At 40.0% G+C, this 27385-nt stretch overlaps 1 protein-coding gene across 1 annotated transcript in view; it reads left to right on the top strand.

Moving 5' to 3' along the window:
* The window catches only part of TTC27 (tetratricopeptide repeat domain 27), a 166777-nt gene that overhangs the window by 22617 nt on the left and 116775 nt on the right, over window positions 1-27385 (top strand). The window contains exons 5-6 of the mRNA XM_061624749.1: window positions 8172-8274; window positions 11616-11780. Of these exons, the coding sequence (XP_061480733.1) occupies window positions 8172-8274; window positions 11616-11780 (268 nt within the window). The remainder of the gene's footprint in view (window positions 1-8171; window positions 8275-11615; window positions 11781-27385) is intronic.

A 27385-nucleotide genomic window follows, 5' to 3' on the forward strand; every position in this document is an offset into this window, starting at 1 on the left:
AAATTGAGACAGCCCCATGGCTGTCATGGAGGTCATGAAGTCCTGAGCTGCTCCAGATAAAGCGGCCTCAGCATGAATGTTGAGATCCCCCAATACCAAAAGTTTGGGGGAACGCAACAATAGATCCGAGACCACCTCTGTCAGCTCAGTTAGGGAGGCTGTTGGGCAGCAGGGTGGACGGTACACCAACAGAATTCCCAGTCTGTCTCGCTGACCCAACGTTATGTGCAGACACTCTAGACCATTAGCTATCTGGATAGGGTGCCTAACAAGAGGGATGGAACTTCTATAGACCACAGCGATTCCCCCTCCCCGACCCTCAGATATACCCAGATGCTGAACCGAATACCCAGGTGGGCACAACTGGGAGAGATTAATACCTCCCAGATCGCTCACCCAGGTCTCGGTAATACATGCCAGATCGGCCACCTCATCCACAATTAGGTCATGGATGAGGGAGGTTTTATTATTTACCGATCTGGCATTAAAAAGCAGCAACTGGAGATCCGAGGGTTGGCTGATAGAACTACCAGCAATCCTGTGGGTGTGAGGAGGACCGGAACACGTCACAGCCACCAGTTGTCTGGGGCGAGTTCCCCTTAACTGGCATGTCCTACTCACAGCGCCATACCTCCCATTACCCGTCACTACACTAATAGGGGCCCCCTTTGGTCCTCCCTCCCACAACACTGTCCTCTCGCCCAGGCACATAATAAAAATAAAATAAATAATAAAACTCATGGCATATACACACAATCACACACTCACTCATACAACCCACTCATACATTCAGACAACACAGCAGCATCCGAGGAGCTTCAGCAGCCGATAATCTGTAGTAGCTGATGTAATGGGGCCCAAGAACGATGGACAGGAATGACCCCCAACCTGGTGATAATGACAGCAGCAACGGTGGCATACACTTCAGAAGAGGCAGCAGCAGCACTTCAGTCTCGCATTCCAGGACAGCCCAACGGCAGCAACAGAAACGTCCACGCCCCGATCAGGATCAGGCCTGGGGCCTGGTCCTGCCAGGCAGAAGTCCCTCTGGGAAGGGTGGTGGAGGTGGTGGTCCCACGGCAGCAGCAGCAGCAGCACAGCAGCAGCAAGAGCAGCAGCAAGAGCAGCAGCCTCTCCTTCCCTTGGGCGATGGTCTCTTCCTCCTGCAGGCCCTGGGTCTCCCAGGCCACCTCAGCCAGTCGGCTTATGTATCCCTCCAAAGAGGGACAGGTGGTAAGAATCAGTCCTGGCTGGCTGGGTACCTGGGGCCTGGTCCTGCCAGGCAGAAGTCCCTCTGGGAAGGGTGGTGGAGGTGGTGGTCCCACGGCAGCAGCAGCAGCAGCAGCAGCAGCAAGAGCAGCAGCCTCTCCTTCCCTTGGGCGATGGTCTCTTCCTCCTGCAGGCCCCTTAAGACGGTGTTTCTGGTGGGAGTGACGTCACCTAGGAGGATGGGAGAAATCAGAGCGCTTTCATCCCTGGAACAGCTTCGCCCGATAAGGTAGTACTCTGGCCTGATCCTTCCTTCCTTTCCAAAGTTAATTCAGTATTCCACAGAGGACAGGACATTATCTTGCCCACCTTCTGTCTCGATCCCACTCATCCATGAAAACCCTATTCGTAGGGTCGCCATAAGTCAGAATCGACTTGAAGGCAGTCCATACATATACCACATTTTGTGTGCTTTAAAGGGGCACAGAAGTTAAAGCCAGTCCTCGAAGATCCCCTTGTATTCCGGACGTTGATGAAATATATACATCCTAACAACTTCACACTCTAGAATGAAATCCTACAGGAAACAAGTCTTTGACTGTTCCGATTTTCCTCGTGCAGTAACCTTTTAAAAAATTATTGCTAATGGGAGACGAGGCAGGACGGAAGGAAAGAGGGACAAAGAAAATGAAGTGGAGGGAGGGCGCGTGGGTTCTCATTGGCTCCCTGTGTCCCCTGCTAGCTATCCCCGCTTCCTCCAGACGCCGCCAGTTGTCTTCTTCCCGCTCTAACCATATTTCCTGTACAGTTCTGTTACTGTATTGGTTTCAACCAAATATATTCACAAAACAATTTCCAATTTGAGCTCAGCAAAGGGAAAAATACCTGTAAGCGCAGTTGCAAATAAATCTATATATAAATATATGCTGCGACCACATTTGGAATACTTTGTACAGTTCTGGTCGCCTCACTTCAAAAAGGATATTGTAGAGTTGGAAAAGGTTCAGAAAAGGGCAACCAAAATGATCAAGGGGATGGAGCGTCTCCCCTAAGAGGAAAGGTTGCAGCATTTGGGGCTGTTTAGTTTAGAGAAAAGTTAAGAGGCAATATGATAGAAGTGTATAAAATTATGCATGGCATGGAGAAAATGGATAGAGAAAATGCTAGAACTCATGGACATCCAATGAAGCTGAATGTTGGAAGAGTCAAATAAAGTACTTCTACACACAGTGCATAGTTACACTGTGGAATTCACTCCCACAAGAGGCAATGATGGCCACCAATTTGGATGACATTAAAAAAGAATTAGACAAATTAATGGAGGATAAGGCTATCAATGGCTACTAGCCATGATGGCTATGTTCTGCCCCCATTGTCGTAGGCAGTATGCTTCAGAATACCGGTTGCTTGAAACTGCAGGAGGGAAGAGTGCTCTTGCACTCAGGTCCTGCTTGCAGGCTTTACTTGGGCATCTGGTTGTTCGCTATGTGAAAAGGATGTTGAACTAGATGGGCCACTGGCCTGATAATACAGGAGCAATTGTAATTTTGTGGCAGAATTAGTGAAAAGAATATGTGGTTGGTTTTATCTGATCAGAAACTACCTTTAGATACACAATTAGCATGGTATAACTTTACAGTGTGTGCTATATATAGTTTTAATGATGTCATCAAGATAGCCTCCATCAAAATTCACAAAATCATGAATATCTTTGAAAATAGGGGACAGATTTTAATTTATAAGGTCTTGTTTTGTAGGCATTTCACAAAACTATAAATTTGATCCAATCAACTTTAACTCAAAAGTCAATAATTTTTATAGATATTTGCGTATTTATAATATCATCCCTATCTCTATAATAGTTTTGGGTGCTACACAGGCAGTGAAGACAGAATACACCGTCAAAAACACACTACTTAAAACAGTTTAAAACAAATTAGTCACAAGAATAGGGTGACTATATCTCAGGTCTCAAGGGCTGAGGGCATTATTAGGAAGCACCATCTCATAAACACTTTCCACAAAGAAGAAAACAGAAGCTCCTGTAAACATGTTTGCTAATGATCAGCAGCCAGGACTTTGACATGGAAGAGAAGGGACCAGCTGGATCATGAAGATCAGAAGCGTAAACAGCAAAGGTGCGGAACTCAGGCCCTGATGCCAACACAAGTGGAGCCAAAGCATGTTAACCAAGAGCACTTTGAGCAACCCCCCCAAAAAATGACCCTCCTGAGACAGCACCGCCTGAGTAATGTTCCACTGAGGACATGATCCCCATTATACTAGGGGCCTAATGTTTTCTGGTGTTTGCTCACCAGCAAAGGCATCACACAAGGCAGGAACTTACAGAGAAGTACCAGAGGACTGCCCCCTTTAAGACTCCCGACCCTTCAGGAAGGAAAGGATAGTCTTGCCCAAGAGAGATAAAGGCCTCAATTGAGCTCCAGGTGTTTAGAGCAGTTGTCTGCTAAGAGCTATCCGAGGTCCTGCAAGTCCAACCAGATCTTATATACTACCTGCCTGATTAAGACACCCTTACGAGATGGTCCTTGTAAATGATCAGGTCAATACAGCTACTTAATAAAGTAGCTTAATAAAATCATGCTGTAATAAAATCATGCAGTAATGGCCACCAGCTTGGATGGCTTTAAAAGAAGATTAGACAAATTCATGGAGGACAGGGCTATCAATGGCTACTAGCTATGACGGCTGTGCTCTGCCTAGTCAGAGGCAGCATGCTTCTGAAAACCAGTTACCGGAAGCCTCAGGAGGGGAGAGTGTTCTTGCTCTCGGGTCCTGCTTGTGGGCTTCCCCCAGGCACCTGGTTGGCCACTGTGAGAACAGGATGCTGGACTAGATGGGCCACTGGCCTGATCCAGCAGGTTCTTCTTATGTTCTTAATACAGTGATATCATGGTGAGGAACTAGTGTTCATAATTTCTGTATAAGAAATGTCTTGTCCAATATCCTATCTTTAGTTATTTGCAGTCTCAAAGTTCTACTATATTCCGTCTATCCACAGATAGGTCTTAGTCCAGTAATACTGCTTAGCCATACTATATGATGTTAACTGCTCCTTAACTGGACTCCACCAGAACACATTTCAGCATTTCAGGGGCTATACTTTATTAATGCTGTACCAAGTACAACTACCAACTGCCACTTATGTACATATATTGTCTCAGCCTAAGCTACCTCACAGGGTTGTTGCAAAGATAAATGGGGGGAGGGCATGGCAATGGTCATGGCATTTACAAATCAAAAATAAATCGGGAGGGGGGCACACACAAGTAATATGTCTGACAGAATGTTAATAGGTGAAGCTTTCCCCATAATTGTATTTTCATACAAAAAAGGCTTACTCCATTTAATTTCTACCTGCCCCACAGCTGTGCATAAGAGCCTGATCTCCTGCAATGCCACCCCAAAAGCATGAAAAAGAACTCAAGTAAAAAAAAACAACCACAGAATTTGGGCATTTAAATAATAAAAAAAGAACATCTGGACGCATTGGTTTCTGACAACTACCACCCGGTCTGAAATACCCCCTTTTTAGGGAAAGTGATTGAAGGGGTTGTGGCACAGCAATTGCAAGTACTCTTGGATGAAACAGATTATCTTGACCTGTTCCAGTCTGGGTTCAGGTCTGGTTATGGAACTGAATCGGTCTTGGTTGCTTAGATGGTTGACCTTTATCAGGAAAAGGCCATGGGGAGTGCGATCTGAATCTGGAGAGGCCATGCAAGCCCTGGACCAGTGTCTTGACTCAGTAGTGGACTGGATGAGGTCTAATAAACTGTCTGAATCCTAGCAAGACGGAGGCACTGTGAGTTGGTGGTTGGTCAGTTGCCTGCTTTGGATGGAGTTTACTCCCTCTGAAACAGCAAGTTCATAATCTGGGGGTGCTCCTGGATCCATCTTTGTCACTGGAGGCCCTGGTGACCTCAGTGGCTAAGAGTACCTCTTACTAGCTTTGGCTGGTAAGATAGCAGCAGCCGTTTCTGTACCAGGATAGCCTGCCCACTGTTGTCCATGCATTGGTAACCTCCAGGCTGGATTACTGTAATGTGCTGTATGTGTGCTGCCCTTGAGGTTGGTCTGGAAGCAGCAGCTGGTGCAAAATGTGGCGGCATGACTGCTCACTGGAGCAGGGTATCACCAACATGTTACCCCACTGGTGAAAGAACTGCACTGGCTACCCATTAGCTACCAGGCCAAGTTTAAGGTTCTGGTTTTGGTGCACAAAGCCCTACACAGCTTGGAACCAGGTTACCTGAAAGGTCGTCTTACCCCTTATGTACCCAGTCACTCCCTGTGCTCTGCAAGTGAGAGCCTCTTGCAGATATCATCTTATTAGGAGGTCTGTTCTGCACAGCATAGGAAGCAGACCTTTAGTGTAGTGGCACCTACCCTGTGGAATTCCCTCCCCTTAAATATTAGGCAGGCGCCATCTCTTTTCAGCACCTATTGAAGACCTTCTTCTTTCAATAAGCCTTTTAAGTAGAGACCTTATCCCAGTCTGCATCTGTGCTGGAATTGCTTTTAAAGATGTTTTTTAAGTTGTTCTTTAAAGATGTCTTAAAGTGTTTTATTTTAAAGTGATTTTAGCTTTTTTGTTTGCTGCTCTGGGGAGAAGGATGGGATATAAATTTAATACATAAATACATTGCTTGTATACATCTTGCCTGTTCATCACCATAAGCATCACTCACGGCAGGAGTTATTCTATAGTTTGGCCCAATTATCTAATTTACCAAGCAGAATCTATGTCTTTTAGAAACTGTCTAATAAGTCTAGATTTTAGAGGTGAAGTCCAATTGTATCCATCCATCCACCAGTGGTATAGTTCTTGCTGCACCCCCATTTATCGTCAAATCTGCAGAAGCAGATGTCCTCCCACAGGTTATTGGATGTTGCCGTAGATCTTTATTTGCATCCTTTTTATATATGGGAACCATAATAATTCTAACTACTTTCAAGTCAGCTGTCTGAGGGACAAACTGTGTGGCAGGAGCTGCCCTGTACTCCTGACTTGGATATTGTCACCTGTTCTGCTACTTGATCTGATCTGGGAGCAAGAGTGCTTCCAGGGAGGAACTGTTCAGGCTGTCTTGCCCTTGATAAAGAACTGCCACTAAATGTTAGTAGCATAGAGTTGCTGCTCTTGTAGATAGCCAGAATCTGCATAGACAGAACTATATAACGGTATAATAACTGTAACTTTACCAACTTGCACTTGAGCTTTCTTTTCCCTCCCAATCCTTTTTCCTCATGTGTCATGTCTCTTCAGATTGTGAGTCTGAGGGCGGGGACCATCTTTACTAAGCTTTTTAAAGATTTTTTTTAACCTGCTTCAAGAGCCTTTTGGGCTAAAGAGCCTATAAATGTCTCAGATAAGTAATGGTAAATGACCTTTATTTTATGTAATTGAGCATTTTGAGTTGAATAGTTTATAGAAAGCTCATTTTCAGTTGCGGCCAAACTGTATTTCAGAACTCTGTGAATCAAAACTTGATGTCAGTTAAGAGTAAGTTGCTACTATTTGGTACATTCATTAGAAGTTCAGGATTCCTTCCCCCCACTAACAGCCATTTCTGGTTAGTGATTCTTGATATACAAAAAGCTAAATACTTGTGTACATTCAAAAGAGACGCCAAAATCTATTTTAAAAAATAAGTATATTTTTATCTGGGTTTGCATGTAAAATGTATTTTCCTCAAGTATTTTTGTGTTACAACACATTGCTTTGGAACCCCTAAAGGCTGTGTACAGGATTAGGTGCAGGGTGGCAAGTAGCATTTACATTCTAACAACTTATAAACCGCCTTGTGGGTTCCTGAACAGAGTGTCAAAATGTAAGAGCTGACCTCTGTAACAGGGTCTATATACTGTATAGTATACTGTAACAAGGGTGTATACAATATACTGTGTACAATATACTGTAATAAGGTATATGTACCTTATTTTATTGGTAGCATAAGTCATATTTCATTGTGTCCTGTGTGAGACAATACAATATCCTTCTTGACAGGTGTGTCTAGAACAGTTTTAATAAACAGCATGTGATTGTTCCTTGAGATATTTTTGCCCTCGAATTGTTCAGTCCCTTAAGCACAGTTTGATGCTTACTGCAACCATGTTATAACGTAATTGCCTTGCACTGAGCAGAAGTGGCAAAATCAAGGCTAGATGGTTAACCATTAGATGCCTTGGAAAGGTACTCTGGGACTTCATAAGAACCTCTGATGTATTATTTCAGTGATATTGAATAGTTTTGGAACTATTCTAAGGGCTACATATATTCACAGTCCTCTCTCCATGCCATCAGTTTTCATATACTAGCTCTATTGTTTCTTTAGCAACAGTTTCTGTTCTTTGACTAGGCTCCTGTAGGAAGCTGTCTTATACTGAGCCAGACATTTGGTCTTTCTACCTCTGTATTATGTATACAGAGAGCCAGTGTGGTGTAGTGGTTAGAGTGTTGAGTACAATCTGGGAGAGCAGGGTTTGAATCCCCACACAGCCGTGAAGCTCACTTGGGCCAGTCACTGCCTCTCAGAGGAAGGCAACGGTAAACCACCACTGAATACCGCTTACCATGAAAACCCTATTCATAGGGTAGCCATAAGTCGGAATCGACTGGAAGGCAGTCCATTTCATTATGTATGCTGACTGTCAGTGGCTTCCCAAGATTTCAGACAGGAATCTTTCATAGTTCTATCTGGAGGTGCTAGGGATTGAACCTGGGACCTGTTGCATGTCACCTACTACTGACCTGCACCCCTTGCATTACCTTTCACTGTAGAGTCCCCATTTAGGTGTATACAAATGCTGTAATCACTGTATAGAATATTTGATCTAGGTCAAATGTTCTCACTGTTAGGATAGGTCAACTTTATGAGGACTAACATGTGAAATAGAAACATGAGGAAGTGGATGTAATTCTTCATTCTCATTTTCAGACATTGCCTTGGTGGACTCTACGATGTGTGAATATCCATCAGCAGTTATTAGAAGAAAGATCACCTGAACTCTTTGGTGTTGCCCAGGCGTGTATACAGCAAGGTATACTTAAAATTGACACTGGATACTAGTGGGTGAAGGATAACCATTATTTTCTTTTATTCAGAATTATTTGTGTCTTTGATTGCTTAGTCCAGAAAGCCACTTCAAAAAAAATTCTGTGAACTATTTTTAGGGCTTCTCTATAATCTGCGAGAACCATGAAAGCAAATGGATTTCAATGCATATTGTTGATTTGTAAAATCTTTCTCCAGCCGTTGGCTGTATTTGGATGCCACACTAAGTCACAGGGTTGTATCCAAGACTGTATGAGCAGAGATCTGATTGTGCAATGGAACTTCCCTTCTTCTTTTCTCCCTGTGCACTACCAGAATCTGCTTTGGAGGGTCCAACCATCCCTATTCAAACACATGGGAAAAAATGGCATTAAAATGTCACGTGTGGAGCTTTGATATTCAGTTACATTTACATTTGAAGTAGCATGTTTTACTGTGCTAAACATTACTGTACTAAACAGTGTATAGCACTATACACTATAGTGTATAGCATTAGTGTATAGCAGTAATTGGTACATTGCTTTCAGTGAGCAATATAAAACAGTCTTCTCATTCACCCTTCTAACAACCTGGCAAAGAAGGCCATTATTAACATCTTAACTGGGGAATGGAAAAATAAGAAATGGTTGAGTAATTGTCTGTCCATTCATTGACAGTTAACCTCATTGCAGGCAGCAGTGCACAGTGATTATCACATAGTTTTTTACTGATATTGGTCCATGTTAATTTAGAAGCAAGTCCCACTTTGTTCATTGGGATCCAAGTATGTCTATACAAGACTGAAGCTGTAATGAAATGGTCTCTCTAGCAGCCTTAACCTTTCAAGAAAACAACGTTATCAATGGGAGTACAATCCCATTAAACATAAATGCCCCACTTGATGAGACCAGAGGCTTTTGTCATCCAGCATACTATTTCCCACAGTGACCAACTAGAAAATATTTAAGTACGGTACACTATGCCATAAGCTAAAGTGATCACATTCTGGGTTATTTCCAGTTGGTGAAAGCCAGCACAAGTTCAAGACTGGACTTAACGAGTCTCCAAGTGGAGAGAATTCTCAAATTTGTATTTCAGTCTTTGTTGACCTCATTGTGTAGTTGAGAATATATTAACCTTCTGTTCGCAGGAATGTTTTGTAACCCTTGAAAGTGTGGCATACTTTTCTCTAACAGGATCTAATCCCCCATAAATGTGCTACATTCCTGTTGTTCTTAAAAGTTCATATTTCAATAGCTGCCAGTTCTTGCATCCCAGTCTTACTAGTATCAATTACACCAATATTAACAACTGAGAAGAGGAGTGCAGTTTTGCAATTTGACAGCTACTTATTCAACCAGCTGTAAAGGATTTCTAGAGATGTTCTTAGCTTTGTAAGTTTCTTCATAATTTGTGTAGCAATCAAGATAAAACTTGATTGGAGCGGATTGTGGGGGCATGAGGGGAGCTGCCAGGAGAGGGCAGCAAAGGGAAGTCCCATTGTGAGAGTGTAAATTCATTTTGCTGACAGACTGACACAGTTGGATGTTACTTTTTCTATTTAATTTACCTGTCTCAGCTCTGTGGATAACACCAAATAATATGATCTTAATTGCTGATACCAGTGGGGTAGAGAAAGATGCTGCTTCCTGTTTTGTGGCTTTACCAATAACCTCATTTAAAACAGGACTGTGGAGTCAGAGTTGGAAGCAATTTTGGGTGGAGACAGAGTCGGTAGAAATGTACCGACTCCGGCTTCAAAATAAAAACTTTCATAGGAATTTAGGAAAGTTTTCTTGTTCAGAAATTTTAATCAAATAAATATATTTTATGTTCTATCAATCTAGCCTGATGATTCACATGGTGGTGATGAAATGCCTTGTGCTACCATTTTACTATAGTAAATTTATTATTACTAGTTAATATGCATTTGCCATTTATGAAGGAGTCGGAGTCAGACAGTAGAAAAATAGAGGAGTCGGAGTCGAAGGTTTGGCCTACCGACTCCACAGCCCTGGTTTAAAATAGGGTATGGTTAGTGATGACTGTGAAGACTAATTAGAAGATAAAACAAAATTTAGTTCCATATGACGACACATTCTGGTTTGATACCAAGATTTTTAATACTTGAAAGCAGTGTGTTGAAATAAATTATACTTAGCAGGTGCACTAAGCATCTTTTTATTAAAAATTACATCATTCAGCTATTACTAGCATCTTGTAATTTTCATTTTTAAAAAAATGTACCATGGAGCTTGGCCAGTTTCTTAAATAGAAAATCTTTACTAGAGCTATCATTCAATTCTTGAGTGCAGAGCAGTAATTTTTTACATGCTCATCCCGGTCCAGCTTTTTTGATGCCAAATCTATAAATATACAACTCCCCTTTGAGTCTGAAAAGGGTATAAAAGTAATGCATTATAGCATACTTACTATTCTGATACTGTGGTAGGATTGTATTATACTTCTGTCTGGTCTGCAACCTTGACCAGATGCTTCTGAGAAATGTTTTAAAAGTGCTTTAGTTAAGGGAAAGCAAGATTTATCGGGATATGTTGTATGCATGGGACTGATTCACTCTTGTAAATTGTTTTGCAACTTACTTAATGAACTGCACTAGAAAATCAGCCAATTTTTTTTAGAAATCATTGTTTGCTTGAAATGCTTGGTATCTTCTAAGAACTATAACCTTCCATGTGGGCCGTAATTTCTATAATCCTTCTCCTGATGTAAATGTTTGTATGTAGACTCTGAAGAAAAAAACTAGTATAGAGACAATGGATTAAAAGACTTGTTTTTCAAGACGGGCACTGTTTCTCCCAGTACAGGCATGTTTTCCTGTCATTTTGATAATAGTCGAGATTGGGAATGACCTACCTTCCCTCTCCCTTTCTTTCTTGCAAATCCCCCCCAGCTCCCTTTTCAACTTTAGTAACTATGATATACTACTACTGTTATTATGAAAGATGGAAATGGATGTGTAGGAAGATGAAAAGCAAAAGAAAGGAAATAACAATTAGCTGCAATTGACTGAACTGAGAATGAGCAATTTCTTTTCTTCCTTTTTTGTCCTTATGACACTATTATTTATTATATAATCTAAGACTGCAGTCCAATACATGTCTACTCAGAAGTAAGCTTCACTGGTTCAATGGGACATACTCCCAGGTAAGTGTGTATTGGATTGCAACCTTAGTGAGTGAAAACCCAAAGGACAATGGAGCTATTTTGTATTTAAAACTGATATTGGTGTTGGTTTGTGTTGAGTGCCAAGTCCAATGTGTTTTTCCTCTGCTTCTCTTCTCAATCCATTTCTTAATTTCTTCTACCCCCTTTTTTGTTTTGCAGTATTTGAAATTGAGACTTTATTCACTGATGAAGAATGCTGGCATCTTGCTGTTCAGTTCCATCTAGAGTGTGCTTACACATTTTTGAATTACTATGACTATAAAAAAGCCAAAGAACACTTTCTGATGGCTAAAGGCATAACCAAGTTACAGATTAATTTGACAGGTATGTTTCTTTTCACAGTTCTTGAACCTTAATATTTAACACTGACTAGGTTTGCACAACTTGAAAGTTTTAAAATGGAAGATAATTGAAAAAGTTCTGAAGAGTTTCTCAGGTGTTTCCTGTGCTGTACTGAGGACTTATCTTTGATAAAATGTATGGTTTAGTTCTGTAAGTGTAATTTGTAACAATTTCACACCATACCAATTGTGCTTTGTTAATGTATGTTTGTTTGTTTGTTTACATTTATACCCCATCTTTCCTCCAAGGAGCTCAAGGCAGTGTACATGGTCTCTCCTTTCCCTCATTTTGAGATAGGCTAGACTGACAGTTGTTGCCCTCAAGTGAGCTTCATGGCCGAGTGAGATCTGAACCCAGGTCTCCCCAGTCCTAGTCTAACATTCTGTCAATTTCTAAGCACTACAAGACAGTGGTTACAGTGCTATTTTGGGATTCAAGTTCTTGCCAAGATATGACATTGGGCTGCAAGGAAATATTATATAGGGTTGGATCCAGAGTTTTGTGAACAAAATTTCATTCATGGCAGCAAGGTACTGGTAGGTCTCAAGTTCTAATAAAATGTGCTCCAGAATATTGGGTAATGCTCTGAAACAGTGGGATGTGGTGCAGGCAGAAGGGGAAAAGGACAAAAATCCCTCCCTTCAATTCACAGAAGCCTCTGCTGGATCCAAGACTCTTCTGTTCTTAGTAGAGGCCCTTTCGGTTCAACCCTGCACACAATACATGACCCATCAGGTACAATGACAGCAAAGTATCCTCCACTGCAAGAGTGTCTGTGGCATAGAAGCTGCTGGATCTGTTTATGGCTGCCCGGTTTGGTGAACCACTGAACTGCAACTGGCAGTTTCTGTTACTGTCAGGGTCTATACTGCCCACCCGGGTTGGCCATTGGATCCTTCTGTGCAGGAAGGAGTAGAAAGGATTTCCAGTTCCAACGGAGCCTTGTGAAAGAGGGAAGGTATTCCTGAGCTGTGGCATGTTCCTGTTTCCTTGGTTATTCTCTGCTCCTACCTTCCAGCTGCTGCTTCTCTGACCCTGCCTCTTGTAGCAGCACCCAATCTACCAAAGTTCTTTGATGGCCTGCCCCCTCATAGTCCACTGAGAGTGATTGAGTTGGGAATGGATGGGCCACTGGTGGCCTAGTAACAATGAACTCTGTGCCCTCTGCCAGCAAACTCTTTTTTGAGGCTTTTTGAAGCCAAACAGACCTGGTGTGTAAGGAAGGGATCCCTCGTACCCAGCCCTCAACTAACTGAACTACCTGTTGTTGCCCCTTAGCCTGGTATATATTGTATATAGGATTATATCTGAAATCATCCTTGAGAAATTACCCATTCCAGATTAGAATAGCTAGTGTCATGTATATGAGCTCGTGAAAGAAAGCAACAGAAATTTAGTCCACTGCACTTAGACTGTAAGTAAGGGAACAGAGTGAGCAAACAGGGAGAGCTAACAGGAGTTTGGCAGAGGTATAGGAAGGAAGAGACAAAGAGGGCTCTGAAGCTGTGTGCCTGAAGGACTCCATAGCGGTTTGATTGGAAGGGGCGTGGCCTGATAGTTGCTGAATGCAACTAGGAGCAGCTGTGTGTGCTGGGAGTTTTCATTCTGTTTCCTGACTCCTAACAGAGCAGAGCAGAGGGAGCTGTGTCAGCTGGTCCAGAGGAGATATAAGTGAACCAGCTCTCAGAGAGCGAGTGAACAGGGAGAGCTAACAGGAGAGGAGTTCGGGGGGAGGATGTCAAAGGCGAGGTCCCTAATTTTTTTTTTCTTGGATGGCACACCACATACCAGTGAGACTCTCCTATTTACCCTGAAGGAGGACAGGAGAAAGCACAGGTTATTCAATACAAGTAGAAATAAATAAATAAAAGGCGGTAGAGACGATGGTCAAGAAGGACACTCCAGTGGTGGTGAACTGCAAGGTGTGTGCAATGTTAGTTTTCTTGCCTAAGAACAACATGGCATACACGTGCAACAAGCACAAGTTGGTGGCGCTGTTGGAAGAAAAAGTGAGAGGCCTGGAACAGTAGGTGGCTACACTGAAGAGTATAAGAGAAGATGAAAAGTTCTTAGAATGCTGGACCAACAACAGCAAAGAGAAGAACAGGAGGTGGAAGAACAACAGCAAGATGAAGCAGAAGAGGAGACTGTTGTGGAGAGCAACAATGAAGTTGAAACTGGAAAAGAGTGATAGGGGTAGAAAAGCTATAAGACACCCTTCACTGATGGAACTACGGAACTGCTTCCAGGCACTTGAGGATGAGACTGGAGGACAGTCTGCAAGGGAGGAATTGCAAAGGACCCCACATGACAATGAATGAGAGGCTAAAGCTCCATTAAACAGAGGCAAAGAATCCATGCCCCGCGACAAGAAGAAGAGTACTAGTAGTGGGAGACTCCCTACAGCATGGGATTGAAACCCAAGTATGCCAAGAAGACCCATGGACTCGCCAGGTATGCTGTCTCCCTGGAGAACAGATTAGAGATGTGACAGAAGGGTTGCCATCATTCATAAAGACCACTGACAGGTAACCCTTTCTTCTCATCCATGTAGGACCTAATGATACTGCTAAGCGGAGCTATGAAGAAATCACATCAGACTTTGAAGCTCTGGGAAACTCAAGGACTGGGACTCAGATAGTTTTCTCATCCATCCTTCTGGTACTTAGAAGAGGAGTGGAAAGGGAAATAAAAATTCTGCGGGTAAATGAGTGGCTATGAAGGTGGTGCCAATGTGAGAGATTTGGATTCTGGAACCAGGGGCTATGCTTCCTGGAAGATGGACTGCTGGCAAGTGATGGGTTGCACCTCATAAGGACTGGGAAGAATGTGTTTGGCCACAGCATGGAGAATGTCATCAGGAGAGCTTTAAACTGAATCCTAAGGGGGAGGCAAAAAGAACAGAAGGAATAGAAAGGGAAGCGGAGTTGTGCTCTATATTAAAAAATTATATTCCTGCACAGAAATACAGAAGGATGAGCTTGATAACTCCACCAAGAGTTTCTGGATTAAAATAAATGGGGCAAAGAATAAAAGGAACATGGTTGTTGGAGTCTACTATTTATTTATTTATTTATTTATTTGATTTCATTTATAAACCGCCCTTAGCCAATGGCTCCCTGGGCGGTGTACAACATACAATAATAACAATAATCAACAAAAATCGGAAGATATAAAATACAAAATACATAATAGCACTACCTAATATTAAGGTAATTAAAACATTAAAATACAAGCATTAAAACATTAAAAAACAAGGAGAAGACGAGGATGACACTTTTGCAAAGCAAATTGCTAATGTTTTGAGGAGGTGTGATGTAGCAGTAATGGGGGACTTCAATTGCCGTGATATCTGTTGGGAAACGAATTCTGCCAAACACAAAAATTCCTCGCAAAATTCCTGACTTGTGTTGAAGATAATTTTATCCTACAGAAAGTGGAGGAAGCAACTAGAGAATCAGCTATTCTTGACTTGATTCTAACCAATAGAGATGACTTGGTGGATGAAGTGGCAGTTACAGGAACTCTGGGGGTATGTGACCACACTATACTTGAGTTTTTTATTTTAAAGGAGGCAAAAGCTGAGAGGAGCCATATGTGTACTCTGGACTTCAGGAAAGCCAATTTTAATAAACTCAGGACAATGGTAATAAAGGTTCTGTACCAAGTGACCCTAATGAGAAAAATGGTCGAGGAATATCTAATCACTTTAAATGAGTTCAAATCTGCAGGGCCCGATGAACTGCATCTTAGAGTACTGAAGGAACTGGCTGAAGAACTCTCAGAACTGCTCTCTATTACCTCTGTGAAATCATGGAGGATGTGTGAAGTGCCGGATGACCAGAGGAGGGCTAATATTGTCCCTATCTTCAAAAAGAGCAAGAAGGAGGAACCGGGGAACTACAGACCAGTCAGCCTGACATCATTCTCTGGGAAAATTCTGGAGCAGATTATAAAGCAGTCAGTCTGTAAGCACCTTGAAAACTATACAGTGATTACTAGAAGCCAACATGGCTTTATCAAGAACAAATCCTGCCAGACAGATCTCTCATTTTTTGATTGGGTAGCTTCCCTCATAGACTGTGGGAATGCTATGGACATAACATGTCTTGACTTCAGCAAAGCTTTTGACAAAGTGCCCCATGATATTCTGATTAGCACACTAGTTAAATGTGGGCTGGATGGAACAGCTATCAGGTGGATCCACAGTTGGCTCCAGAATCATACTCAAAGAGTACTTATCAATGGTTCCTCACCAAAGACTTCTGAGGAAGCTTAGCAGTCATGGAATAAGAGGAGAGGTCCTCTTGTGGATAAGGAATTGGTTAAGAAGCAGAAAGCAGAGAGTAGGAATAAACGGACAGTTCTCCCAATGGACGGCTGCAGAAAGTGGAGTCCCTCAAGGATCAGTATTGGGACCTGTACTTTTCAACTTGTTCATTAATGACCTAGAATTAGGAGTGAGCAGTGAAGTGGCCAAGTTTGCTGACGACACTAAATTGTTCAAGGTTGTTAAAACAAAAAGGGATTGCGAAGAGCTCCAAAAAGACCTCTCCAAACTGAGTGAATGGGCGGAAAAATGGCAAATGCAATTCAGTATAAACAAGTGTAAAATTATGCATATTGGAGCAAAAAATCTGAATTTCACATATACACTCATGGGGTCTGAACTGGCGGTGACCGACCAGGAGAGAGACCTCGGGGTTGTAGTGGACAGCACGATGAAAATGTCGACCCAGTGTGCGGCAGCTGTGAAAAAGGCAAATTCCATGCTAGGGATAATTAGGAAAGGTATTGAAAATAAAACAGCCGATATCATAATGCCGTTGTATAAGTCTATGGTGCGGCCGCATTTGGAATACTGTGTACAGTTCTGGTCGCCTCATCTCAAAAAGGATATTATAGAGTTGGAAAAGGTTCAGGCAACCAGAATGATCAAGGGGATGGAGCGACTCCCTTATGAGGAAAGGTTGCAGCATTTGGGGCTTTTTAGTTTAGGGAAAAGGCGGGTCAGAGGAGACATGATAGAAGTGTATAATATTATGCATGGCATTGAGAAAGTGGATAGAGAAAAGTTCTCCCTCTCTCATAATACTAGAACTCGTGGACATTCAAAGAAGCTGAATGTTGGAAGATTCAGGACAGACAAAAGGAAGTACTTCTTTACTCAGCGCATAGTTAAACTATGGAATTTGCTCCCACAAGATGCAGTAATGGCCACCAGCTTGGATGGCTTTAAAAGAAGATTAGACAAATTCATGGAGGACAGGGCTATCAATGGCTACTAGCCATGATGGCTGTGCTGTGCCACCCTAGTCAGAGGCAGCATGCTTCTGAAAACCAGTTGCCGGAAGCCTCAGGAGGGGAGAGTGCCCTTGCACTCGGGTCCTGCTTGCAGGCTTCCCCCAGGCACCTGGTTGGCCACTGTGAGAACAGGATGCTGAACTAGATGGGCCACTGGCCTGATCCAGCAGGCTCTTCTTATGTTCTTATGTTCTTCTCAAACTGGGCGGAAGTAACGAGTGGGGTACTGCAGGGCTCGGTCCTGGGCCCAGTGCTCTTCAACATTTTTATTAATGACTTGGATGAGGAGGTTCAGGGAATGCTTATCAAATTTGCAGATGATACAAAATTGGGAGGGATAGCTAATACCCTAGGGGACAGAAACAATATTCAAAGGGATCTTGATAGGCTGGAGCATTTGGCTGAAAACAATGGAATTAATTTTAACAGGGATACGTGTAAAGTTCTACACCTAGGACAGTTATAAGATAGGGATACTTGGCTCGGCAATACTACATGCGAGACGGATCTTGAGATTGTTGTTGACCATAAGCTGAATATGGGCGAACAGTGTGATGTGGCTGCAAAAAAGGCAAATGCTATTTTAGGCTGCATTAACAGAAGTATAGTTTCCATATTGCATGAAATATTGGTTCCCCACTATTCGGCACTGGTTAGGTCTCATCTTGAGTACTGTATCCAGTTCTGAACACCGCACTTTAAGAAGGATGCAGATGAACTGGAACAGGTTCAGAGGAGGGCAACAAGGATCACCAGTGGACTAAAAATAAAGCCCTATGAGGAGAGACTAAAAAGAAGTGGGCATGTTTAGCCTGGAGAAGAGAAGACTGAGAGGAGATATCAGAGCACTCTTCAAGTACTGGAAAGGTTACCACACACAGGAGGGCCAGGATCTCTTCTCGATCATCCCAGAATGCAGGACACAGAATAATGGACTCAAGTTGCAGGAAGCCAGATTTCGACTGAACATCGAGGAAAACTTCCTAACTGTTAGAGTGGTGCAACAAAGGAACCAATTACCTAGGGAGGTGGTGGGCTCTCCAACACTGGAGGCCTTCAAGAGGCAGCTGGACAGGCACCTTTCAGGTAAAGTTCAATTTGGATTCCTGTGTTCAGCAGGGGATTGGACTCAATGGCTTATAGGCCCCTTCCAATTTAATGATTCTATGTTCTTTTGATTTTTGTGAGGTGAGAAAATAACATATTTGGACTAAAAATACCATTTTTTGTGTTTGTCTTCTTTATTTGTGGTGAACCTACTGAACATTTTGTGATTATTATTTTTTCTTCCAGTAAATCTACTTGGGGTTTGTTGTTATCTTGGAAAGCTGATATCTGATATGCCTTTTCAGACTGGATATTCTTCTAGGATCTTTATAGCTTAAACTTAAAATTTCAGTATCCATTAGTCCAGTGTTTCCCAAACTTTCAACATGCATGTACCCCTTTTGAGACATTGATTTTACCGGCGTACCCAACTTTCACAAAAATAATTGGGAGAGGGGTAAGGTATTATAACACATTCATGATTCCTATAATTTTATATGAAATGTTTGTAAAAAAATAAATACAAAGTAAGTAATAAACAATTTAATAATAGAAATAATATTTATATAACAAAACTATATATTCATAAATATAGAAATAATTCATATATTAATAATTAAAATAACTATTATTCAAACAAAAACCATTCTGGAAATAAAGAGTGTATATCTCGGGAACCAGACGACCTAGAAACTTAGTTTTTTTTAAAAAAAAATTGAAGCTGAGAGTCCGGAAATTAAGGCAAGTTAGCTGGAGACCCGGAGGGGACCCCCCAAAACTGGAAACTCCAGCCGAAACTCATGCAGCATGCAGCGGGTTTACAGAGGCAGTGCTTGCCTGGGCTGGAGGTTTGAATCTCCCGCTCTTTGGCTGCAGAGTGGTTTTTCCCCCATCCTGCCTGGGAAGCCACTCAGGTACGCAGCCCAAGAGCTGGCAGGGGATTCAAACCTCCCGCCTAAAATTCACAGCTGATGAGAGGGCAGGCCAGGCAGGATGGGGGGCGAAACCGCTCTGCAGCCAAAGAGCGGGAGATTCCCCAAGAGGGAAGTGGCTGGCGAGATGGCCGCTGCAGGGCTGAAGATAGAGAAAAAACCATGCTTCCCGGTGTGAACATTTTTGTAGTTGAGCATACGCATAAATATCTTTGTGGCGCCATCTGTCTGTTTGTAGTAGTGTTTTTTGATGGCCAAAGTCATTGCGAGGGAGTTCGAGTCTTATGAGAAACTGGAGGGGTGCACGAAAAGACAAGGAATGCATTGAGAGCAAAAGAGACTACGCGTTGAATAACATCGGGATAAACCACTGTTATTATATTGATCTTCCCTCACATGATTGTGTGAGAAACTGCAGAAATCACAAGAACTGTATTTTCTCTCAAAAGAACACACGCACACGTTTTTTGCTGCTAAAACCCAATGATAAAGTACAAAAAAGAAATTTGGCCGTGTACCCCTTGAAACCCTTTTGCGTACCACACTTGGGAAACACTGCATTAGTCCTATCATGGGCTTTCATTAACTTCTAGAGTATTTCCTGGATCTATGGCTTAACAAAAAAGAGTTGGCTTTTAAGAAATGTTTTAGGAACTATTTGAATAATTTTTTTTTTTTTGCTGCTAATTGTAAATGGCGTACTGATTTATAATTCTATGATGATCTGTTAACATTCTTCAGTCAAAGCATTTTGGAAACAATATGGTAATGGGAAATAGCCATGACCATGCAAAACAAGTAATGAAGGTACTTCCTGATGTTCAGAGAAAGATATTCAAGGCTTCTAACAAGCTTCTCACCATGAGAAGATCATTGCAGAAAATTGTTGATCAAAGATAATTGTTGATCTAAAATGTAGAAAATAGTTCAGCATTATGATTTGTCAGCAGCTTGATGGCAGTCTGCTTTGGAAACAAACTATGTATGCTTAGAATATTTTAACAGTGAAATTCTGTGAGGTTTCCTAGCAGCTGGGAGATAGAAAACAGCCACCCAAGATATAGCAGTGACCTTCAAAAGCAATTTATCCTTCCTTCTATTGCTCCTGTTTGTGGGGAGGTGAAAGCAGCAGATACTCTATTCAGACAGGGAAAGGAGGATAGATAAATGCTCTGCAGCTCTTGTGGGCTGTAGCAAGTACTGATGGAAGGAGTGTTATTCCCTCCTTTGGATTCTCAAAGGAAATAATTTCCAAAGGGATAACCGTGCAATAGACTTTGCAGCAAAACCAACAAACCAACTTCTTTTTTTATGTTGTATTTTATTGTATTACAATTTACATCCCATAGAATTCAAATTGTAATAAAATAAAATGCAGTATGAGACATAAAAGAAGTGATAAAAATAACAGTTAAAATCATACAGCATCTAGCATGGCACTTTACAATTGCTACCACAGGCAGAAAAATCATTAAGTGGTCTGCCAAGACCATCAGTAATTTTCAGCTGTTCTGTGTGTGGGGGGGAGTTCCAGTCTTATATGTGGTCACTCTTTAAGAACTTGTTGTGTAAATCAGCTTGCTATCTTTTGCCTCTAGAAAGAACCTCTGGTCTTCCGTGTTAATTTACTGCTTGGTGGTTCTCTGTCTTTTTCAAACCCTCCCCCCATCTTATCTCTTGTTTTATCTTCTGTGGCATCTTCTGTGAGAAGTGATATGGTCTGGAGGAGTTGCCAACATTGTGGGATGGGTTTATGACTTGCAGGTGGTAAGCTTGGATGAAAAAGTACTGGAGTTGGAGCTTTTAGAGTAAGCATTAGCACAATAAAATACAGCTGTGGTTTGTATAAACGTTACTTGGTTGGGAGTCTGCCTGGTCTTTCTAATGTTAATTTCCCTGGACCTAACGTAGTTGTGAAATGTGGAGTACATGTACAGTACTTGAACAAAACAGAGGTTCATTTGCAAATGACAGATAAATAATTTAATAATGGTCAGTGGACTTGTTTATTAACTGCAAGGTACAACTATACTTTGGAAATCATAGGGCGTTTTTTGAAAGAGAGAGAGAGTTGGCACCCCATTCCTTTAAGAAAATAAGCTTCACAAAGAGGCAACACTGGGTTACTGTTTTTGCCTGCTATTAATGTGCAAAGTGAGTAGTGACCTACTGACCTGACACATCTTGTTGAGGAAGCACATACCATGTGTAGCTTCAGGAGCACTACCATATACACTATTGGAGACAAGAAAAATAGCTCTGCAGGACAGTACGTGCTTTTACATTCAGGTTCAATTTCCAGCTTCTCTAGTTAAAAAGAAATCTCAGAAGTAGGGCTGGGAAAGACCTCTCTACCTGAGACATTGGAGAGCCAATTCAGTTAGGATAAATAGTACTGGACTAGATGGACCAGTGGCCTGGATTGGTATAAGGGAGCTTTCACATACGTGTATTATCAGAGAACACCTACTGCATATGTGATTATAAGAGTTGCTGTGATCCTGGTGGCATAAAATACCCAGACAGGGAAAGTCTGATAACTACAATAAATATTTAAATTAGGGCTTATTCATGAAGCCATTCTTCTTCCCTGTTTGTTGCTCCCAATTTTGTGATGTCTTTCTTATTTGGGCTGCAAGTTCTAAATGGTTACCGGCTAATGGTTTTTTCCCCTCAGTGCTGCCTGTCTGCAGAGTCTCACTGTTGATTTGACCCCTTTTAATAAATAAAATTAATGACACAGCTCATTAAATGAAACATTTACATCTCTGAATAAACTTACAAATATTCATTTTTTTTAGTTATCATGGAATTAGGGCCAAAATTCTGTTGACTGTGCAACCTCTAGAGTGGATAACATAGGCGCTTTCTTCTGTCCTTGTAAGGCATTGCCTTGTGATATAATACCCATCATACAATTAAATTTAAAATAATAAAGGATTCAGACCAGTTCCCCCCCCAAATATAGCTTAATTGTGTAATGAGCAGATCCAATTGGGACTCAAAGCAGGGTGAAATATCCCTAAATTAAACAAATATTTGATTTGCTTAAACTTGCCAAGTTTTTCAACTACAATATAATTGTCCGCATAGAAGTTTCCTGTAAATTCATGCAAGAAAATTTCTGTACCTTGTAAAGTAATTTCAACCCCCACAAATCTACCACTATCGTCCAATAATATCAATTTAGGAAACAATTGTGGGTTAATATAAAGAACAACACCATTTTTTTTTTGATCCAGCCGAAATAAATTCTTCACCCAATTTTTTACAAATCAAATATTTGGAATCTTTCTTCTTCATATGAGTTTCTTGTAGACAAATTATATCCAATTTTAATTTTTTCAAATAATGAAACACTTTCTTTCTCTTCTGCAACGTATTTATATTCCAAGTTAGATATTTGTAATCCATCTTTAAGCATGTATTTTAAAAAGCACCTGATGCTCCCTTTAATCCATCATCCTCCTTTCCCTCCTCTGCATGTTCCTGTTGACTTTGTTTCCCAGGAATTATATCCATATCTTTGAGTTTGTCTTCTTCCATGTCTTTTGAAGCTTTTCTCAAGAAGTCCCTTGCTTTTTGAACAGTATTCAATCAATATTTTTGTTGTCTGAATGTAAAAATCACTCCTGGAACATCCCACCTAAATTGAATTTTACATTGTTTAAGTTTTTCTGTAAAGAAAGCATATTCTTTTCTCTTGCGTAAAATTCTAATAGGGATTTCTTTCATCACCAGTATTTCCTTGCCATCAATTTTAAAGATATTATTGAAATGTTGTTGTAATACCATATCTCTGGTCCTCTTTTTTACAAAATGCACAAGCACATCTCTTGGAATTTTTTTCATTGTTGCATATCTTGAATTGATTCTATAAACTTTATCTATTTCAAATTCCATCAGATCTTCATTCCAATCCAAAAATTTTACCAGAGCATTGACCATTTTATCTCTGATATCTTCACCTGTTTCTTCAGGAATTGCACGAAATCTCAAACAATATTCTTTATCTCTTAATTCCATCACAGCGATATGATCCAAATTTTTTTCCAATTCCACATTTAATAAATCTGTTCTGTTCTCCAAGATTTGCACCTTTCCTTTAACATTTTTTACCTCCTGTGTTATTTGCCCAATTGTGCCTTTAATCTCATCCACTTCTATTTTGATATGTTCTTTTATATCTTTCAATTCCATCTTCATTTTGCCAAATTCATCTTTGATTTCTTGTCTATCCTGTTTCATCTCTTGTTTGAGATCTTGTTTAAGATCACTAATCCCATCCATTATTTTCTGGAACATGTCTGGGGAGACAGCCCCTTCCTGTGCATCAGTTGAGCCTCTTCGCTCCAGGGCTTTAGTTGCTTTCCTAGTTGTCATTCTTGAAAAAAACCCTTTAATTTCTGCTATTAACCAATGTTCCCAAACCTAGAGGCAGTCTGTTTCTTTTTTTCCCCCCAACAACAAAAGAGTTAATATTCCAGGCCTGTTAATATGATCTAGCCAGCACAGTTCTTATCTCCTGCACATCCAGGAATGCAAGACAAGTTTGGTTCACAGCACCCAACCATCAGTAACTTACACGAACAGCAGATTCGTCCAAAGAGAATAGTCCAAAAAAGAAAAAGAAAAAAAATAGTCCCAGATATATTTCCTTCAAATAATCAAATCATCTTATCGGATAAGTTGCCTCTCATCCGTTTTAATCTTTATAATTCCAAATTCAAGCCAGCTTTTTGTCATTAAACTATAAATTAAGTTCTTTAAATTTTCTTTCTTCTTTAATTTTATATAAAAGGAAAACAGTGTGACTCACCCAGGTTTCTCAATTGCTGATTCGTAAACAAGTCTCTTTTACTGTAGTAATTTAAACCAAATGATAAGATTTAGACAGAAGGAGGCTCGCTCGTTATAGAACGTTTTTAAAGAAAAAAAAAGTATCGCTTTTTTTCAGCACAGCTTGCTGGAAGTCCTGACTTCGTCTTCCGCTGCTAGATAAGCCTTCTTATCTCAGGGGATTCCTGATCAATTCCAGCTATCTACAGCTCGACGAAGTTCCGTGGATAATCTCTTCGGTTCACCTTTGCCTTGGAAAACATTTACGCCAGTCAAAAATTCCTCTTGACTGGTTTTTAACTGAAAAAAGCTTCCTCTGAGACAGAGCTCACTCAGAGGCACCACCAGCGGAGCACTCCTTCTGGGAAGTCCAATTTTGATAGTGGGCATTTATGCCCCCAATGAAGATAAAACAAGGTTTTACACAGGACTTATGGAAAAATTGTCAGAGTTTTCATATGATCATTTGTGTGTTATGGGTGATTGGAATGGAGAAATTTTACCAAAAATGGACAGACTTTCTGAGAAAAATATTAAAGAGACACAGGGTAAATTACCGAAGATTTGTTTTGAATTGATGGAAAATTTAGAATTGGTGGATGCTTGGAGATATATAAATGACAATGCAAAAGAATTTACTTATTTTTCAGAAAGACATAAAACATTCTCGAGGATTGATATGATTTGGATGTCTAAAAACCTAGTGAAAGACATTTCCAAAATGGATATATTACCAAAAACTTTTTCGGATCACAATCCAGTGATATTGACTTTTTTAAAAAAAATCTTGGATTTAGATGGAGACTAAATGAATCTTTATTACAGAATGATAAAATAGTGCAAGAATGTAAGAAGAAATTAAAAGAGTTTTTTGAACACAATTTACATAAAGGAACAGATGAAAATATTGTTTGGGATACAAGTAAAGCATTTATGAGGGGATATTTTATTAAATGTAACTCTGAATTAAAAAAGAAGAAACAACAGAAAATGCAACTAATCTTGGAAGAAATAAAACAAAAAGAGGAAGAATTGAAAAAGAATCCAACTAAAGTTTCTATTGTAAATCAAATTAAAATGTTACAGAAACAAGTGTCAATGTTGACAGTTAGAGAAATTGAAAGGAAATTAAACTTTGCTAAACAAAGGACTTTTGAATTTGCAAATAAACCGGGGAAATTGCTAGCATATAAATTAAGAAAAGAACGACAAAAAAATCTTATTTTAAAGATACAAGAAGGAGATGAGATGTTGACAGACAATGTAAAAATCCAAAGGGTTTTCCATCAATATTATTCAACTTTGTACAAGTGTCAGGAAATTCCCTCTGAAAAAATAGAAGAGTATATATCTAAACAGAATTTGCCTAAAATTACAGATTTTCAGAGACAAGCTATTAATGGTCCTATTACGTCAAGAGAAATATCTGAGGCTATAAGTAAAATTAAATTAGGAAAGGCGCCAGGACCGGATGGACTATCAGCAGTGTATTACAAATGCTTGGAGGAGGAACTTTTATTACCTTTACAGTATACAATGAATTCTATTTTGCAAGAGGGGAAGATACCGGATAGTTGGAAAAATGCCAATATAACATTAATACCTAAAGAGGAGCAGGATCTAACCAAAACAAAAAATTATCGGCCGATATCTTTGTTGAATAATGACTATAAAATTTTTACAACGATTTTGGCAGAAAGAATGAAAATAATATTGCAACAATTTATTCAGGAAGATCAAGCGGGGTTTCTACCTAAAAGACAACTACGTGATAACGTCAGGAATGTTTTGAATGTGTTGGAATACTTAGAACAACGAAATGATAAACAAGCAGCTTTGATCTTTTTAGATGCTGAGAAAGCATTTGATAATTTGAATTGGAAATTTATGTTTAAGGTCTTGGAGCAAATGGATTTTGGAGATAATTTTATAAAATGGATTAGATCTATTTATACATCTCAGAAGGCACAGATAATTGTTAATGGGGGGTTAACGGACTCATGTGAAATACAAAAGGGTACAAGACAGGGATGTCCATTATCTCCCCTTTTATTTATTTTGGTCTTGGAAGTGCTGCTTAGAGACATAAGGCAAGATAAAAGGATTTTGGGAATAAAGGTAAAAAAAGAGGAATATAAATTGAGAGCATTTGCTGATGATTTGATAATTGTATTAGAAAACCCTTTGGAAGGAATTAATGCATTGATGGACAAATTAAAAGAATTTGGACCGTTAGCAGGATTTAAGATCAACAATAAAAAAACAAAGATGTTGGTGAAAAATTTATCTTCAAGGGAACAAAAAGAGTTGATGGACAAGACAGATTTTAAAATAGAGGAAAAGTTGAAATATTTAGGTATTATTATGACAAATAAAAATTCAAAGTTGTTTCATAATAATTATGAAAAACTATGGACAGAGATTAAGAAAGACTTGTTAAAATGGGATAAATTACAATTGTCATTAATGGGAAGAATATCCGTGATAAAAATGAATGTATTGCCGAGAATGATGTTTTTGTTTCAAACAATACCTGTAATAGCCTCTGATTTACCTTTTAAACAATGGCAAAAAGATATTTCTAAATTTGTTTGGCAGGGGAAAAAACCAAGAGTTAAATTTAAATTATTACAAGACGCCAAAGAAAGAGGAGGACTGGGATTACCGAAATTGAGACTTTATTATGCTGCCTGCTGTTTAGTCTGGATAAAGGAATGGTTTTTATTGAGGAATAAAAGGCTATTGGATTTGGAGGGCCATAACCTGAACTGGGGATGGCATGGATATCTATGGTATGATAAAGTAAAAGTTAATGTGGATTTTAATAATCATTTTATAAGACGTCCTCTGTTGAAAATATGGAATAGATATAAACCAAGGTTTTGTTCGAAAATACCATTATGTGTCTCAAGTCAAGAAGCGTTTTATAGAAGAGAAATGGCTGGAAAAGAGAAATGGTTAACATACCAAGAACTATTAGAAAATGTACATGGAGAATATATAATGAAAGAGAGAGAACAACTGATAAAGGAAGGATATAGTTCTCAATGGTTTGCCTATTTACAATTGTTAGAAAGATATAAAATGGATAAGAAAATGTATGGGTTTGAAATAAGTAAATCTGATTTTGAAATAGGTTTGTGTGCAAATGATGAAAATATAATTGCAAAAATGTATAAACTCTGGCTGAAAATGGATATGGAAGAAGAACAAGTAAAAGAGTGTATGGTAAAGTGGGCAAAAATTTTTGGTTATAATATACAAATGGATCAATGGGAAAATATGTGGAAAAAAGGCTTGAGATTTACATTATGCTATAATCTTAAAGAAAAATTCTATAAAATGATGTATCGGTACATGACTCCAGAAAAGTTGTCAAAAATGTATAGTAATGTTTCTAATACTTGTTGGAAATGTAAACAACAAGAAGGATCATTTTATCATATGTGGTGGTTGTGTAAACAG

The sequence above is a fragment of the Rhineura floridana genome, chromosome 4 (assembly GCF_030035675.1).
Source record: "Rhineura floridana isolate rRhiFlo1 chromosome 4, rRhiFlo1.hap2, whole genome shotgun sequence".
Lineage (NCBI taxonomy): Eukaryota > Metazoa > Chordata > Lepidosauria > Squamata > Rhineuridae > Rhineura > Rhineura floridana.